The 17,846-nt window shown below is 37.6% G+C and overlaps 1 protein-coding gene across 1 annotated transcript in view; it reads right to left on the reverse strand.

Moving 5' to 3' along the window:
* Window positions 1-17,748, reverse strand: part of ERCC6L2 (excision repair cross-complementation group 6-like 2) — a 57,104-nt gene extending 39,356 nt beyond the window's left edge. The window contains exons 1-9 of the mRNA XM_009885855.1: window positions 17,730-17,748; window positions 13,902-14,326; window positions 10,720-10,839; window positions 9,102-9,295; window positions 6,750-6,911; window positions 5,309-5,516; window positions 3,744-3,884; window positions 2,132-2,245; window positions 508-627 (exon numbers count right to left, since the gene is read on the reverse strand). Coding sequence (XP_009884157.1) covers window positions 508-627; window positions 2,132-2,245; window positions 3,744-3,884; window positions 5,309-5,516; window positions 6,750-6,911; window positions 9,102-9,295; window positions 10,720-10,839; window positions 13,902-14,326; window positions 17,730-17,748 — 1,503 coding nt within the window. The remainder of the gene's footprint in view (window positions 1-507; window positions 628-2,131; window positions 2,246-3,743; window positions 3,885-5,308; window positions 5,517-6,749; window positions 6,912-9,101; window positions 9,296-10,719; window positions 10,840-13,901; window positions 14,327-17,729) is intronic.
* Between the last annotated feature and the right edge of the window lie 98 nt (window positions 17,749-17,846).

The following is a 17,846-nucleotide window of genomic DNA, read 5'->3' on the forward strand; positions in this document are numbered from 1 at the left end:
CAGGCTGAGTCCCAGGAGAGTCCCAGTCTACTTGGCTGCTTCTGTGCCACAGCACTGACCATCTTTGTTGCCCTTCTCTGAACCTTTTCAAGGTCTAACACATGTTTTTTGAGAGGAGGGACTGGAACTACCCACAATATTGAAGGCGTACACAAATCATTAAGTTCTTAAGGATTCTGTTTTGCTCTCTTCTCCTTCCCCAAACATTTCTGACTGCCACTGAGTCAATAGTTTCATGAAACCCCCTTGACTGCAAGGTTCATTTCTGTGACCATCACTAAACACGTGAAGTTAACATCTTAGGACATCTTAGCGTCGCAGATCACACTTATCCAGTCTTTGCCCAGAGCCACTCTGATCCAACATAGGACATATCTGCTGTGGTACCACTACCATGAACAGAATGACTAAAAACCACAACCATTAGAGGTACATTTTATTATATCTATATACTACAGCTGCAGATTTATTACTAATATTTGTTTTCCCTCTAACAAACAGGCTTACCTTCATTTTTCCACTGTACTTTGGATCTGAAATGGTTTCAAAGGCTGCATCTTTGCTTAACTGCACAAAATCTGGAAAACTAGAAAACACCTGGCTGCACACACGTTTGATATGTGCTTCCTGGAAGAAAACAAGAAAGTTTGAACAGGCATTAAAAATTAGAGCTACATCGGGATACCAGTAAGCCATACAAGGAGTTAAACAGGTTGAAACAAGTAACCTGCTGAAGTAACTCAAACAGAAAGAGTTATGTGGTTTTATTCAGTTCACTACACAAGTGCTGGATAGAACATCTCCTGTGTGTTTTGGTTCGCTTCATTTAAAAAAGAAAGAGGATTCTAATCTGAAACCATGGATTCCAGTTACTAGAGAAAGAGATACCCAAAATTTCCTCTCCTGGGCACAGACTGCAATACGATTGGCCAGAACTGTCAGTCTCAAGAACTCTGTTGGCTTGAGGTTTGCATTACCCAACAGTTGTGTACCAGCATTTTTCTTGACCCTCTGGCATGATAAGCCAGTACGGGAATTGCGTATTGTCCCACCAACATGACAAAAAACAATATGGGAAATGCATTTAAACTGTCCAAAAGCCACATTAGAGGTCCACTGCTAGAATTTGGGTAGCTCTGAACTTGAATGCAACCACATGCTTTAATTCTACTTTTCCAGAGGAGCAGAAAAGATCTCATCTCTCACCTAAGATTAACACATGTGATGGACTTTTATACTAAAGGTAAAGAATACTACAACATACCAGTTTCTTCAGTAGACTTTGGAGAGGTTAGTAATCACATATGCCTCACGTAAGTCTCAAAATACTCATATATTGCTATTTCAGTGGCAAAACTCTCAAATGTTATTACAGCAAAAATTACATACACATTATTAAAAAAAAGCTACATTGAAAATATTTGGGTATTTACTGCCTATAAGGCCCTGGACACTAACAGTAACATTTCCTAGAAAGCAACACTGCTTCATTGGAACAAACTTGCCAACAGTGGCTAGGATTTTTCATTTCCATTCCCTTACGGCTTCTGAGAGGAAGTGATAACATCCCTAAATCCCTTTGCTTATTTTTGGATCTTAAGGATCACATACAAGCCTTTTTAAAAACTCTAGCATTTGTGAGTCTTGTAGGTTACTTGCCACAGTAACAAGACGAACTAACACTGTTCTCCTGTTGCGCATTTTCTAAAACATGTTTCTCGTTATTTAAAGAAGCTCAGCTCTGAATATAAAATATTACCAAAAAAAACCCCACATTCTAATTGTTTATTATTTATTTATTTGCACACTGACATTCCTGTTACTAGGCACTTGTCATAAGTAGAACAGAAATAGCATTATTAGAAATCACTAGAAATTATTCTTCCCCCTAAAGCTCTCCAATGTTTCTATAATCCTTATTTTCAGATATGCATCAACTAAATGAATATACTATTATGTAACACACTATCTATTAAGTAAGGGCTACATTCTGAATTACTAAATGAAAAAGGAATTTTGCAAAATATCCTAATTTCAATTAGTTAAGACTTAAAGAAGCGGCCAGCAGTAATTTTCATTCAGTTTTCATCCTGTTTTCCACAAGTACTTTTTAGATACTTCTGAAACTAACCTGCTGCTTGCTAGTGTTGTCTGTCTGCAGCAATGCAGCATGATTTGCAACCTTCTGTAAGATTGTCAGGTAACTGAAGCGCAGTGACTTAATTGTTTCACCATAAGCATTTACCTACAAAAAAAAAAAAAAGAATGTTTATGCAAACAAATACTCCTGAAAATAAGAAATAATCTAAAATAAGTGCTATTCTTATGAGGTTTATTGCATTAGCGATTCTATGTAATACTATAATTGATCCCAGAGATGCAAACTCTATTTCTAAAAAAATGCATCAAGGTTTTTTTTTCCTCAGCTTTGTGATCCTATAGATAGAAAACATCTTCTCAAAAACAGAAAAAACCCAGTGATGTTCATAGTTTGCTAAACATTCCAGATAGCATGTTCTCTACATAAATTACTGAGATAACTAATAAGTCCTTGGTAGACAACAAGATGGTAACTTTACAACTGATTTAAATGTAAATTAAACCAGAGCTGTTTGAATTACTTCCTACCCTACAACTGCTAACTTTACTTTTCTCTACAGCAGAAATTTATAAAGGTTTATAAACATCTCAAGTAACGTAATTCAAACAACTTCAAACATTCTACACTGCAGCAGCAGCAACTGCATCAGCCATTTTTCTGGTTATGGTTGGCCAATTTGACCACTGTTAGTTTTCCTTTCCCTTCTCAAGTCACTACATTTCATGGTTAACTTTGGAATAAGACAGTCCATAAGAGCACTTAAGTATACGCAGGCCTACCTAATGCCCTTTGTGAGCGAAGTTCAACAGCATTTTACTTTTTTCTACAAAACATCATGAGAAACAGAAGCCTCCAAAGAACTAACGCTAGCATCCATGGAGTATTAAACAGGCTGACAGGCTGTTTTTAAAGAAAGGTGCAAAAGATTGAATAAGCTACATCATTTGGAAAAAAAAACCCAAAACACTATACACAAATCAAAACAAGCCAGAAAGAAAACAAAGAGAAGCAAGTAGGAGACATATGCTTCTAAATGTTAAAAAGACACGCTTAATCTGAGCCTACTGAGTGAATCAGACAAAACAAATACAAAGCTAGACTAATTGAGTATTAAGGAAGTCCAAAGATAATAGAAGAAATCTACAGAGCTGTTACTCCTGAACAAAGTTTTGCTTGTGCTCTACGTCAGGAGTTCTCCCTTCAATGAAGCAAAGCAAAGCACATGAGCCCAAACAACCTGCAGGGTCCAGGATGCCTCTGATTTGCAGCTTCTGCACTGACCACCTGAGGGGCATGGGAGCAGCTTGCGTGACACGTACTGAACGTCTCAATGCAATATCCTTGCCAACATCGACTGTTCCACAGGTGCACTTAATACAATAAATCTAGAACTTATTGTATCAGTAACCACCACCTGCTCAGGGCATGCAAAGCAGCTTTGCTGTAATCCCAGAGTGCCTAACTCCATCATGCTCATGATGCAACCACCCATGTTTCCAGTCGGGATTTCCCAACCAGATGGCCTACAACCATGCAGCTATTTCAGCCAGCTATTCATCAGGAGAGAGTCTCTTGAGAAAATTTATCTTCCACTCAAACCAGAAAGACTATGTTCTAATATCCAAACAGTGCAAGTTCTTACTTTGTAACAACAGTTCTTCCTTTTACGGCCGCTGTTGCAGCTACAGCGCTCTCCTGCTCGTAATACTAAGCTTACATCCTCTGTCTCTAGCACAGCCTGGTACAGTGCTTTCTGGAATTCGGTGAGGGAACAGTATACCATCTGTCAAAGAGAGAGAACCCCCAAAACACAATTATGTGCAGCATACAATGAAAAGAAAAGTGCACTGCATCAAAAAACATAAAACATTTAAAATAAAGCAGAAAACAAGAATATATTTGCTCAATTAGTTACATGATATTATTCCACTACTCAGTGGAAAAAATCTGGATCTTGACACAAAAATAATAAGCAATTGTAGCCAAAATGTATGTCTAGTTATTTTATCCCCTCCCAAAATTCTACAAAGAGTATCAGTATCAAGCTACAACAACCTGCTGTTAGGTTTCTACAAACCTTTCAGTATGGCTTTTGTGGAGGGACAGAAGAAGGGGAAAGTGTGAGAAAAAAAATAATGCATAATTGTAATTAAGGATTCCCCTCTGCTTTGCCCTTTCCTTAATTTACCCTTTCTTTCCTCTTTTTAGGCACTAGCTGTTGTAGGGCACTACCACAAGCAGGACAAACAGAATAAGCAATGAGAAGGCAAGGATCTACACAGTGCTATGGCCAAAACTCTTATCCCTCTTCTTAGAGACCATGGGTGGCATCTGCATGACATCTTTAGTCTTAAGCAGCAGGAGACAGAAATCCCAAGATCGTTCCTTAACCTAGGCCACCCACGCAGCAGCTGCACCATGCTGAGCTATAATAATACAGCAGTAACTTGAACATATACTCACATTAACAAGAGAATGAAAAGAATAAAACCTGCTAGAGTTGGAAAAGCAACTGACTGACATTTGTGTTAATCTTTCCTTCAGAAGACAGTTTAGATAACATTATTATACACTAAGAATGAAGAATAAATACCAAATTTTGAAAACAGAACCAGCTGAAAACTAATGCGTCTACTTAGCAGGAAAGCACAAATGTATCTAAGAACTTATCAGAACTCTTAGCTATAGTCATAAGTATCATCACTTTATATAATGTTTACAATATCATAAAATGAACAGGATTACAGACTATCAACAATCAGCTTCAGGATTGGGGTTTTTCTTTTATTTAGTGATCAAAAATGAGGGAGTTAATGAAAAGCATACTGTTCTATGTACAAAGTGTCAAACTGCAAATTAATAAGTCCTACATAGAATTTCAAAAGATTTACATACATTGCATTGGGTTTGCGCAGATAAATATAAAAGTGCACATAAAACAGAAGTGTAAATCACTAGTCAGAAGTCTAGCTGAGCATTTTCATGCTTGATTAACTCCATTTCAACACGCAATCATAGTAATTATGTGAACAAAGCACACTACTGCATCTGCATTTTTTCCAAGGCTCTGAATTCTTCTTAAATTCATAAGTCCAGGAGAAAACTATAAACTACTAAAAGCTTGATGAAAGACAAAAAAACAACAAAAACAAAAAACCAAAAGATATATTCATTAGCATTGCATTTGAAATGTGCAGGCGCTCTTACTCTGTCTTCCTTTTTTGGCAACTGATCACTGATAAGCGCTTTGGTACGTCTCAGAAACCAGCCAGACATTTTTCTTGCTAGCTTCACCATGGCCTTACGACCTGTTGCTAGCTCTCTTTTAGTTGCAGTGTGCCTCTGGCCATGCTCCACTGGATCAGAAAATTTCTTCTTGAAATGTACTCTGCTACCCAAAAGTCCTGGTACAGCCCTATTAAAAAACAAAAGGGGAGAGGGTATGAAGAAGTAACCGCCTTTTCTTTACTCCAAGGCAGTCTATCCTTTCCATTGATTAAAAGCACACCATAAATTGTTTCTGGCTAACAGCAAGAGATCTTAAACTAACAATCACAAGAGAAATTAATAAAAATTGTGTATATAAATGGAAACATACCCTACTTCCAGACATGCCATTTTTTCATTTATTGACTGTGATCCTCGAATGTTAAGGCAGTCTCCTTAGGAAAGGGTTGCCACCTCCAGAAAAACTAAAGCGCAGCAGATCAACAGAAGTCACAAGTATATAAAACCTCTAAACTACAAGGCTGCTACTGCTCAAGAGACTAAACTGGAAGCTAAGCAGTCATGCTTCCAATTTTTAATGTTTATACTAAAATCAGGTTATGCAGATACTGCCATTTACTAAATAAAATCTTAAGAAACCCAATAGGAAAAAGAATTTGGTAATCATTGACAGCACTACATACTGGAACAATATATTAATATCAGCCATAGGACGCAACACTACAGTTACAGTTAAAGTATTTCTTTCCTGATACTTCAATTCAGTTTGTATTTCCTTATATTTAAGGTGTGTTTGCTTTGTTCCTCCTCCATAAATCATCCCCAGTAAGTGTTCTATGTTTAGAGTTATATCTAGGGTTATTTCCACCTCTCCCTCTTCATTAAAAGTTTTCATGGACAAGGCCATTGCTTTCCAAATATATGCACTTGTGCATTTTGAAAAACAGCAAAATAGTATTACTTTCAACTTCCAAGTAAGTCAGAATGACCGGCACATATTGAACAGAGCAAAGGCACAACATTGTTCGAAACTGTGTAATGATTCTCAGTCTACTGAGTGGAGTGGAGACAAAGAAAAAAGAAAATAGTGTCCTTAAGTAAACGGTAAGCAGGCGGGGGGGGAACAAAATAATTATAACTGCTTCCCAAATTCCCGAAAGAAGCCAGACGATAAGAGGACCTCCAAATTTATTAAATAACTGCAAAATACATACTGCAGATGTATCTACCAGGAGCTTACCTCCAATATACCTACGGAAAAACATACTTACATTCTCACAAAACACTGGGTTTTTTGGGGGGAGGATTGTGGTTTGTTGTTGTTTTTTTGACACAGATGGGTTCAAATCATTCAGCCCAGCCGCACTGCATGATTAACATACAGAGGTGTTTAGATCATAAAAAAAGCTATTTTATTTACCAGTCCATAACACACCAGAGTTCCTTCATATTGTTTTGAAGAATGGTTCCAGTAAGACCTATGCGAACATTGCATTTTAATGACTTCATGGTTTGAGTTATTTGAGCCTTTGGATTCTTGATTCTATGTGCTTCATCCACTATCACAGCAGACCATTCTACACTGCAGATCAACAAGAAATATTATATTAACTGAAACTACTTATTCCATCAACCCACATACACATACAAAGCGAATTCAGCCACACACATAGCCATGATTATTATAAAACACCATTACTTTTTGGTTTTCCTGTTTTACATTGTATTATACTACTCAGTTTCCTTATTTTCTGTTTGTTTAGTAAATTCAGTTGCCATAGTGGGGTATAATGGCTAAACTATATTGCCAAATAAATAAACTACTGTTAACTGTGCCAAATGCTTTCTGTGAAGAAAGCAGATTTCAATCTCTGGAGCAATCAATCCAGCACATCTCACCAGTGCTAATTCCACCTATAAGATTTAGAAAAAGTAAATAAAACTCTGAAGGTAAGCTATTGAGCCATGCTTAATACAGGCGTTCTTCATTTTTACAACAAAAGCTATCCAGTGTAACCAGAAGTAAACTGAAAGCATTTCAATCTGCATGGTTTCCTACATGAAAGCATCACTCAGCTTCTTTAATATCTATATGATACCAATATGGCAGAGTATCATATTTCATGATTTCATGACTAGGCGGAAAGTATCTAGAAGCAGGGACTGAAAGACATTTGGCAGACAGTTCAAGCAAAAACTTGGAGGCAGAATGACCTGTATCCTGTGATACTAACTTAAGCCATCAAGTCACTAGGAAGGCACTTGTTAACTTCATGAGATCACTTTATATACATGAGTGAATGAATATTTCAGAACAAAATCATATCCACTTTGATGACACTTCAAGCAGCAAAAAGCTGAAACAGACAAGTTTAGAAGGAAACCTCTCTCCTGAGCAGGCTGCATTTAGTTCACTACTCTGAAGGCTGATGTTGCAGCATTTTTGATGCCTGCTAAATACATTCATTCCTGCCTGAGTTCCTTACATTCCTAAAATCTGCTAAAAATTGGGTTTTCTTAAAGAAGCCTAATAGATGACAATATGCTAGCTCCTTCAACTTAATCTCTCGTTAGGCTGATTTACATGCCTAACTGAAACTACGTATTCTTATCAGTGATAATGAGTATTTAAGATCAGTTTTTGAGGCCAATCCATCATTCTAGCTAATCAAGACACATAGCTTCTTCCAGTGTCAAGATCACAGGCCCATCCATCACATGCTCTGCAGAAACAGTTTGGTAAATCTGTATGCTTAAGTAATGTATTTGCAAGCAGTCGATCACACATCAGATCTGCTGTGCACATGCACCTATTTCCTGACCACTGCCTATTCAATGAGCGAGCCCTAACAGTTCCTCAGCAAGACAACAGCAAGAATTAGAGTACTGGTAACACAACTCCTTTAGTCTTCTCCTATCTGCATTTCTTTTTCAGACCTGAGCACATAGAGAGCTATAGATCTGATTGTTTCGGTGACGGCTGTGCAGAACACTAGGACACTCACAGAGGCCTGGACCTTTCCCAACACCTAGAACAACAAAATCTGCAGAGCCACTGACAACAGCAGCTGCAAAGGGCAGGCTGCTACTACTAGCTATTCATGCAACTTGTACCCTACTTCTAAGATGACATAAGGAAAGAAGACCACTAGGATCAGATAAGAGGCTAAGTACTTCTGAGCATAGCCAAAGGAAAGGCAACGCTGACAAATGCTGACAGCTATGGAGCAAATAAAGTAGGATTTCCAACACAATCTGCTGTCAGAAAGACATTGATTCTGATAAGCCCATCAAGTATTTAAAACTACAGAGACACATATACACATCTTGTATGTTAAAGCTCTTAGGACTCAAGAATTTCGTGAAGCGGCTGCGAGGTCCAAATAACAAGGAAAATACCTTTTGAACATTTGCTAAAAAGTCCGTAATTTTTTCTCCTTACACTACTGAAAGATAGAAAGATCTTTTGCATATCTTTTAGCTACCACAGGTTTTCAGGCAGGCAACTCCTGCATCTTTTATAGAACAGTTCATGAACGGGTTAACAGCAAAAACTATGAAAACTATTCAAACTTCTCCCAAGCATCCCACTACAAAAGTAGTATAGGGCAGACTCTCCAAAGACAGTTAAATAGGATTCTCCTCTTCAACACAATGGGTTATTGGATTTAACAGTAAATATATTGCACAGAAAGAGTAAGTACCTGCAAAGAACAATGCAAAATCAGACAGTTAAAATTCTGTCTGTAGAAAAATACATTAATATCATTACCTGTTAAATTCATCCAAATACAGGCGAAGTATCTCATACGTTGTAAGGGCAACTTCACATTTCCCTTGCTTGATGCGACTCAAGTCATCATCCTTTTTACTGCCATGTAAGACAGAGACCTTAAAGTACCCCCAAGTGTCCAACTCATCCTTCCAGTTGTACAGCACTGAAAGAGGGGCCACTATGAGGAAAGTCTGAAAACAAAAAGCTGTTATAGTATTACTGAAAAACCACAACATAGCCCTTTCTCAATAAGGAAAGTCAAAATCTTGAGATTTATTTTACTGTTTTATAGTTTGAATTATTTAATTCTGTCACTTCAAAGCATAGTATAGAAAAATATCTGAAGAGTCAATATAAATTCAAAAGTAATTAGTTTACTCAAATTATGTAAACAGTACAGAAGAAAATACTGTAATACTACAAAAGATACCAAAGTAGTACTCAAATTATGCTCTAACAACTGCAATAAGACATGAGATACTCTCACTTTGCTTTGTTATAGCATCTGTATACCATAAAATGTTTTATACATGGAGAAAACAAAAGGATGAAGAGGGTGAGCAGCTTCCTTCAATCTGCAAGTCTAGTCTATATATGACTTCAAAACAGAAAGACCTGAAAAGGGTTTAAAAATTTAAGATAGCTCGTACAACCCATTTAATATCATGGAATAATAAAATGAATGAGGTGAGAAGGGATCTCAGGAAGTTTCTAGTCCAACTTTCTGGTCAAAGCAGGGGCAACATTGAATTCTGACATTTACGACTTTCTCTACTTAGGTATTCAAAACCCCTAAGGATGGGGAGGACCTCTCTGTGACCTCTTCCAATACTTAATTGTTCTCAAAGTTAAATTCTTCTTCTCTTATTCTGAGTCAGAAACATTCCTGGCTTTTTACATGAAGTGCTATCCCTTCACGTCTTCTTCTCTGCCTGTCTTTCCTGAGGAACCGGTATCCATTATTCACAGAGCTAGTGTCATATGAACCATTCTTCCCATTAAGTATTCCAATTATTCCAATAAAATAAAAATATCAATAGAAAACAGAAATTGCATGGGTCCTGTGATGAGTAAAATTAAAATGATCTTCAGACTTGTCTTATTCACACAGAACTTTGATTACCTAGATTATCAGCCAGCATTACTTCTGATATTATAACAGTCAGTCAAGAAAAGATGCAAGGTCACAAGAATATTAGCAACACATTTTCCAAATATATGCATTTGCCTTAATTATTTCAATATCATGTTAATATATACACACGTGCTTTTTGTACTTTAGAAACACAATCACACAAACCGATTTTCTACTCACTGACATGGGCTTTTCAAAGTACTCTAGTCACAAATCTCATCCCAATATTTCTCACTGTTTTGTGTTAGTGCAGACCAACAGCATTAATACATTAGACAATAACAGCTAGATAATGCACTATGACAATCTGGAAAACTGAAGGCTTCCCTAACGCTACTAGGAAGGCCACAAACCCCTATTCTACCTAAGTAGCTGAATATTAAAAATAAATATATATAAACTCCTAAAGCAAACAAACAAACTCACTCCAACTACTGCCTTTTACCAAAATCTTTAAGCTTGTATCACTAAAATCTGTACCTTCTTGGGGTTACACTTTGGCTCTTTTTTGATTGTCCTCCGTAAAAATTCTGGCATATTATTTTCAATATCTTCACGTGTTCCCTTTTTGTGCAACACTGCAGCCAAAAATGAAATGACCTTGAGAAAGAAAACAACTCTCAGTGATTACGTACAAAAATGCAAACAAAGTTAATTAGTTTCACTGAAAATAAGCATTTAGGACAAAAACCTGGATGGCATTTAGAAAGTGGATTTGGTTTTTGGGGGGAGGGCTTTTTGTTTGTCTGTTTTAAATCACTCTGCTTTTAAAATGGGAACCCCTTCCCTTGGAGAACCCCGAATTCATGGTAAGAGCTCTATTTTACTCTTTCACCCTCCACTCTAAGTGCAGAAGTCCCCAAAATGCAGAATAGATTACAAATGAGCCAGCAAAAACTAGAGATGAGGCATGCCTTGTAATTTTCCTCCATTTTCAGGAGGACATTTCAGCCTTCAATGCGAAAACAGAAGGAAGAGATACTTGTTAACCATACTCCCAACACTACTTCTGCAAAAGGAGGAAGAGTTTTAAACTAGAGGTCAGATTTTTACCAATGTCATTTTCTATATGTTCCATTCATCCCAATTCCTGTTCTTAACTTCAAAAACAGTTCTTTCTGTTGTGTTTGGGCCTATATTCTCTTACCAGACTCAAACCAGTCAAGGTGATTTCCCTTTGACTATGAGAAGACCCTTCCTATAATACACCACAGTGGGGACAAACATCCCAGCACAGGCTATTCCAAGCTGCTCCCATGGTAATCCAAAAACAGGAAAAAGGCACAGAGATATCTGGCCAGAACATTCAAATCCATAAAACCCACTTCGTATCCATGGGGCTAAGCAGCAGGAAGAACCAGATGCATCATCAGAGAGGTGCTCTTCTTTTGAAAATTCAACAGGCCCCCTTTACTCTCAGCAGCCAGCTCCAGCCGCTTCCTTTTGCGGCTGCTACACAGCTGCTCATTGCAGGGTGTATGTAAAGTTGTCATCTGTTGATTTCAAAAAAAAAAAAACCAGGAAATTTCCAGAGCTTTCTCCCTGTAATGATGCTGGGAAAAGAACCAGCCAGGAGTGCAGAAATGCAGGAAAAATACCTCAGAAGAGTAAAAGTACATGAGCAGAAGAGAGAGGAAACCCATCACATATGTGGCCGCAGGGTGTGAAAGGGATATGTAGAAGAAAAGAAAACCAAACATTTTTATACATAATATTTCATATGAACTGAAGCTAAGAGGAACTGCCAGTTTGCACATGTTGTCTGAATTTAATTTTTGTTTTAATCCCTTCAAGAATAAAAGTAAAATGCAACTGAACATAAAATGTCCGTGTGTCTTCCAGATCCTCCATTTTTGGAAGAATTATGCATCACAAATTTGTAACAATAGTGGAAGGCTGTAAAAAGGCAACTCTGCTGAGAAACCTTTGGATCTTGCAGATAAAGCAGGAAGCAACCTAAAGGCCTTAATACCAAACTTTAACTTGCTGCAATCATGCTAAGAATCAACATTATTCCACTGGCCTCCACCTCAACTTCAGCTTGAAATGAAAGAGCCATACAGCCAGGCCATTTAAGCAAAAATCAGTTCAGAAGTACAAAGAATATTAAAATGCAAAAGTCTTCTAGTAAAGTCTTTATCTCATAAATCAACCTATAATTCAGAAAGAATAAGGTTCCGCCAATTGACAAACATAAGACAAATTTTCTGTAAGACTAAATCAGTTACTTGCTATGTGAAGAAGTTTAACTAATGCTTATTCTTTCACACATACTAATCTTTTCTAAACAAGTGAAATCCTCTTTTACTTTATATCCACTGAACTGCCTTCCTCATACTAAACTTGAAAAACATAAATACTGTGCTTTATAAAAAATACACAAGATATTCTTCAAAACTTCTACATTTCTTCTGCAAACTTGACACTGTGATTAAAAGAAATAACCATCAGATGTGAATTCCACACAAGAACACAGTCACTGTGTGATAAGTGTGACCAGGGCATTACACAAACAAAATTAAAAAAATACAAGAGATGGAAGCAAGACAATTCAATTTCCCCCCTGAGTTTACTGCTACCTTATATAGATGCTTCTTACTATATGAAATCAGACATTCGCAGTTCTGAGCACAAACAAACTTCCACAACTACCAAGTTCTTAAACTGCCATGGACGAGAAACATGGCCAAGGCTAGGTAAAACATAAGGTAAATAGATGCGGTTTAGTTTTAATAAACATCTGTTAACAGATCAGCAGCAGCTACACAAATCCGTGATGCACCTTTAAATGCTCTAACCAGAGACGTTTTGCCAGTTTAGTTTTACTCACTCCTTTTGTCAAGTTTGTTACAGAACAATAGTTCTTTGCACTGATAGGTGTCTGTCAACATTCTCCCAATTTGTCAGTGAAGGAATGAGCTTGCATTTGATGCGTGGAGGGAGAAAAGAGACCATAGCCACCATAAGATTCATGCTGCTAACTTAAAATCAGACAGATTAAAATGAATTTTCTAACATAAACCTACCTAATTTTAGTAAAGTAAATAAATCAGTTGGGCCACACTGATTCAAAGCACAATGGAAAAACCTAGCTATACTTTGTCCTTCCATCAACCCAAGTAGTATTTCCAAAAGAGTAACAAAAATAACATGGAACATCTAAGCACTTTTTCCAGAGATGGGAGTAAACATGTCTGCTCCTTCTCATTCCCAGTACAGTCAAACTATTGGTTCCCATAGGAAAAAGGAAACAGACATTTCAAGAGCTACAGTCAGATAAGGGCTGTCAGATAAGTTTTAGCATATTCCAGTGCAAATCACTTTCATGATGCACAGGTAGCAATCCTCCAAGTACATTCAACATAAAACAAATACTAACATCTTACCTACCATAACTGCCTGTGCTTACATTAAGAGAGTTCACATCCCAGTTTTGTGGCCTGGCAGAAGTGAATCTTAAATACAGCAATGACTCCTGGCTTTAAGTGCTGTCCTGGATGGTCGCATCCTGCCTCCTTCAGCTCCACAATAGAAAAGGAAGGTTAAGCTCCACTGAGCTGCCTTTTCTTAAATATGTTATTTCTAAAAAAGATTTACATCTCACAGAAAAGCCACTGCCAAAAAAAATTATTCTCTCAATGTGTAAAAATCAAAAAGAATACCTGTATTGTCTTTCCAAGGCCCATATCATCTCCAAGAATACACCCTCTTTTATTAGCATAGTGTCCATACAGAAATTGGGCTCCTTCCCTTTGGTAATCACGCAGGTATCTGTTAATTGTATATGGGATAAAATCACCATTGTCAGATAATTTAAAAGCCACTGCAGGAGACGGAAGATTTCGGTCAGGAAAATAAGGCTTTTCCAGATCACCATCATCAAATATTAAGCTTTTCCAGGATCCTCTACTGGCTTCAACTCTACGAAGTTTAGTTATTAGTATTTTCCTTTCTTCAGACTCCAAGAATGATACAACAGCAAATGATTTTCCATTCTCATCCTTTTCAACAGAGGATATTGTTCCTTCCTGAAGTTTCCCATTTTCAAGACAAGGGGCAAGGCATTTTTCCCCAATATACCAATTATCTAGGTAAAAAAACACACACAGAGTGATAAACTGGCCAAATGTACAAAGCATTTCACTATGTCACACTAATAAAACATTGGATATAAATTTATTTGACCAAACACATACAACTTAAAAGATTTTACTGAAGGTAGCAACAGAACTAGGATACCGATTACTGAAGGTACCACTAGAATCAGGATACTGATTACTGCTTAGAATGCAATCCTCAGTTAGATATTAAATTACAATTTGCCGAAGTGCTGCTATTTTATGACTATCTGAAAGTCTATATGAAAAAAATGCATATTAAAGCTAATATTCTGATACATTACATTGTTCCACAGAGGCTTCACACAGTCAAACACCAATATGCTGATGCCTGCACGTTTAGTGCCCAATTAACAGACCACGTGATCTGGTCAAAAAAGCCTTCTATATTAGATACACTCTTGATGTACCTGAATCTAGTACTGCAGTTACAAACATAATCACATAGGAAAATATCACCTTTCTCCTAAAAAAGTCTGGAACAGGTAAAAAAAAACCTTATGTTTTGAAATAACAGAAGTATACTTTAAGAACACTTAGTTGCATATCATTTGCCTATATTGTCCATCAAAGTGGCTAATTACTCAGTAAACTGCTTACCTAGCAGTCCAGTCTGGAACTCTTAAAGTCTGTTCCTCTGTGTGATCTCACTATGGCCTTAATACAGCATATCAAATATTAAGAATAGAGATGACTGAACTGCTTCATTTTCAGCTATGTCAGTTTTACACTTCATGCACAAAGATAATTTTCTAAATGGTATGTATGCTGCTAACAGAGGAAGATAAGAACAGCAGCGTATCAGAGTCCAAAGAATCCACATCGTACTGACAAGGAAAAACCCAACAGAATATCTCCATCAGGGAAAAAAAAAAAAACAACCAAAAAAAAACCCAAGAGTCCTTCACTCTTCAGAGTAAAAAGAGAAAGACATAGTAAGTAACAGTTGCACACAAATTTTTCCAAATCTGAACTGAGGAAGTGTTGGCGGAAACAATTTCCAACCTTACCCTGCTAAGCTTTCCCAAAACAAAGAGAGGAACATACGATTCATTTCAGAACTTCAGAACTTTCACTGTTTCTTATCTATTTGTTGGAATAAGTTCTGCTACTTCTGAGAAACTCATTATCGGCAGCAGTGAGAGTTACCTAAGGTTTTTATGGGAAGGAGCAAGACAGAGAGCAAATCTTGCATCAGAGCAGGTATTCATACTTTGTAACTATGATCAGTGGTAGTATGCCTTTCTGGGCCTGTTAACTCAGTTACTTTTCAGAGGAAAGCAAAAGAAAAGAAGTCCTGAAGGCAAGAAACTCCACCTTTCCCCATTTTTATGGGTCAGTGCAAAAAATTCATGGAGAAGATAGGTTCTTCTCACTGGTTCCTGAGGTCCTGAAAGTGTTCACTCACAGAGTTATTCTCCACAACATAACAGTTAAATCAGTGACAATTATGCTTCAAATTTTAAAATTAACTAAATTATATACACTAAAAGAAAATAAAAACATCTGTGTAGCCCTCTACTCTGCAACCAGCAGTGGCCATAAGTTGACATTCAGGTAACAATAAAAATAGCACAAGCATACAGAATACCTCTCTTCTCAAATTCTTTGTCCTTCAAGTATTCTTTTAGCTACAGAGATTTCCTGGGCCACGTGTGGTTTGTCTGTTTAGCAAGCAACAGTGGACCTCTCTCTTTCAAGGAGCTCTATTCCACCTTCAACACAAGCAGATTTCTTGCATTCAGGGTCTTCTGACTGTGAATTTCTCAGGTCTGCTCTTCAATACCTGATAAACTTCTGCCTGATGTGAACAAGGATCCCGTAACCTAAACTGATGGCCCATTAGTTCTTACACTAACAAGGTCATAAACGATAACCTGTCCATTAGATTTACAATTTTTCAAACCTCTTTCATAATGCCCCCCATTATCCTTGGTAAGTTCAACCCCACACTCTGTGACCTGTACATAAGTTGTTCCATACCTTCAGCCATTCCCGCTGACGTTCTCAGAGGCCTGAAGCTCAAATGTATCTTTTTGAGGCAATCAGTGAAGTAGAGACAGTATATTCAACAATTCGTACATAACTAATCTCTTAAAGTTTAAGGCATTTGTACTGTCTCTCACACATGCTGAAACCCATGAAAAAAAAAATGTGCACATGAACTTCTTCCAGTAGCATCCAAGTCTGAGCAATTTCTCAAAATCGAGAAGCAAGACTGAAAAACGAAACTAGCTATATACAGCACACTGTTAAATATGCAAATCAAAGTTTAAAATACAAGAGCATTTCCATATTTTTTTTTTACAGTAATATCTGGTGACATGTGACATTAAAGACTCTCAAGTTAAAACTATGATTTAAGATGACAGTGCCTTTTTTTTTTTTTTAACTAAACATTAACTTGAGTTTAATTAGTTGCATGTGACTTGTGAGAATTAGGGCTCCACTTGCAAAGTGGAATAAATCACACTGGGCAACAGTTTCAGTATTACCAAACTGCAAACCTTGTGAGAAACATGGAAGAGAATGAAAAGCAAAGTAATGGTATTAAGGACACCATTTCCACAAGACCCCAGAAAACAGTGCTGTACAAGCCAAAGCAAGAATTGCTGCCTTAACTAGCCTGACTCACTAACTTCTTAGGGTTCCATAGCATGGGTACAGGATACTTGCCATCAATGACAAAAGCTGGTATTTAAGATACCTGCTTATCCTTACCCCTTTTATCACAGCTGAAAAAAATGTGACTGTACATATACTGACTACTGAACCATGTTGCTACTGGCCTACTGTCACACACCAACTCATTTCAACTACTTTTCTAAAAAAAAAAAAAAAATTACCATGAATGCTTTCTAACTATTGAGGTTTGTCCACTGAATACAGAGTGCAAAGGTTTTTTCACACTCCAATAAATGGCTGTAAAAGCAAAATTCCAGGATACTATAAAGTAAAAGCGTTGCCCTTCCTAAATTGCAAAGCTTAACTACAAAGTTGTTAAATAAGAGGCTAAAAAAACCCTAAAATGTTGTCTTCCAAAAGAAATGGTTTGAGTTAACTTGACCATACATTTCCACCTGTCCCAAGAAACTAACTCAGACGTTTCTGGTGAACAGAACTGATTTAAAAACAGTTTTCTCACTGAACGTTTCCAAAACATGTATGCCGCCACACTCCTTACACCTCCGTGTCGCTGTCAGGCGAGGCCTTGCAACGCGGCGGCACAGGGATGCAGGCACAAGGCACTGCCAGCCTCCATCACCAAGCCCCTCGCAACTTCCACACCTGCTCTCTCTTCCACCTGGGCAAACGTGAGTAAGCCATAAGCGCCTGAACATCACTCTGGAATCACACACGGAACATGCTTACCTGGGACACCATCACACATTTTAACTGTTTGGCCCCGCAAAGCCCAGCGAAGCCCGGCGGCGGGGGCACCCGGGGGCAGGTGGGGACTAGAAGGCAGCCCGGCCTACCGCTCCGGGG

Source organism: Charadrius vociferus, unplaced genomic scaffold, assembly GCF_000708025.1.
Source record: "Charadrius vociferus isolate BGI_N301 unplaced genomic scaffold, ASM70802v2 scaffold235, whole genome shotgun sequence".
Lineage (NCBI taxonomy): Eukaryota > Metazoa > Chordata > Aves > Charadriiformes > Charadriidae > Charadrius > Charadrius vociferus.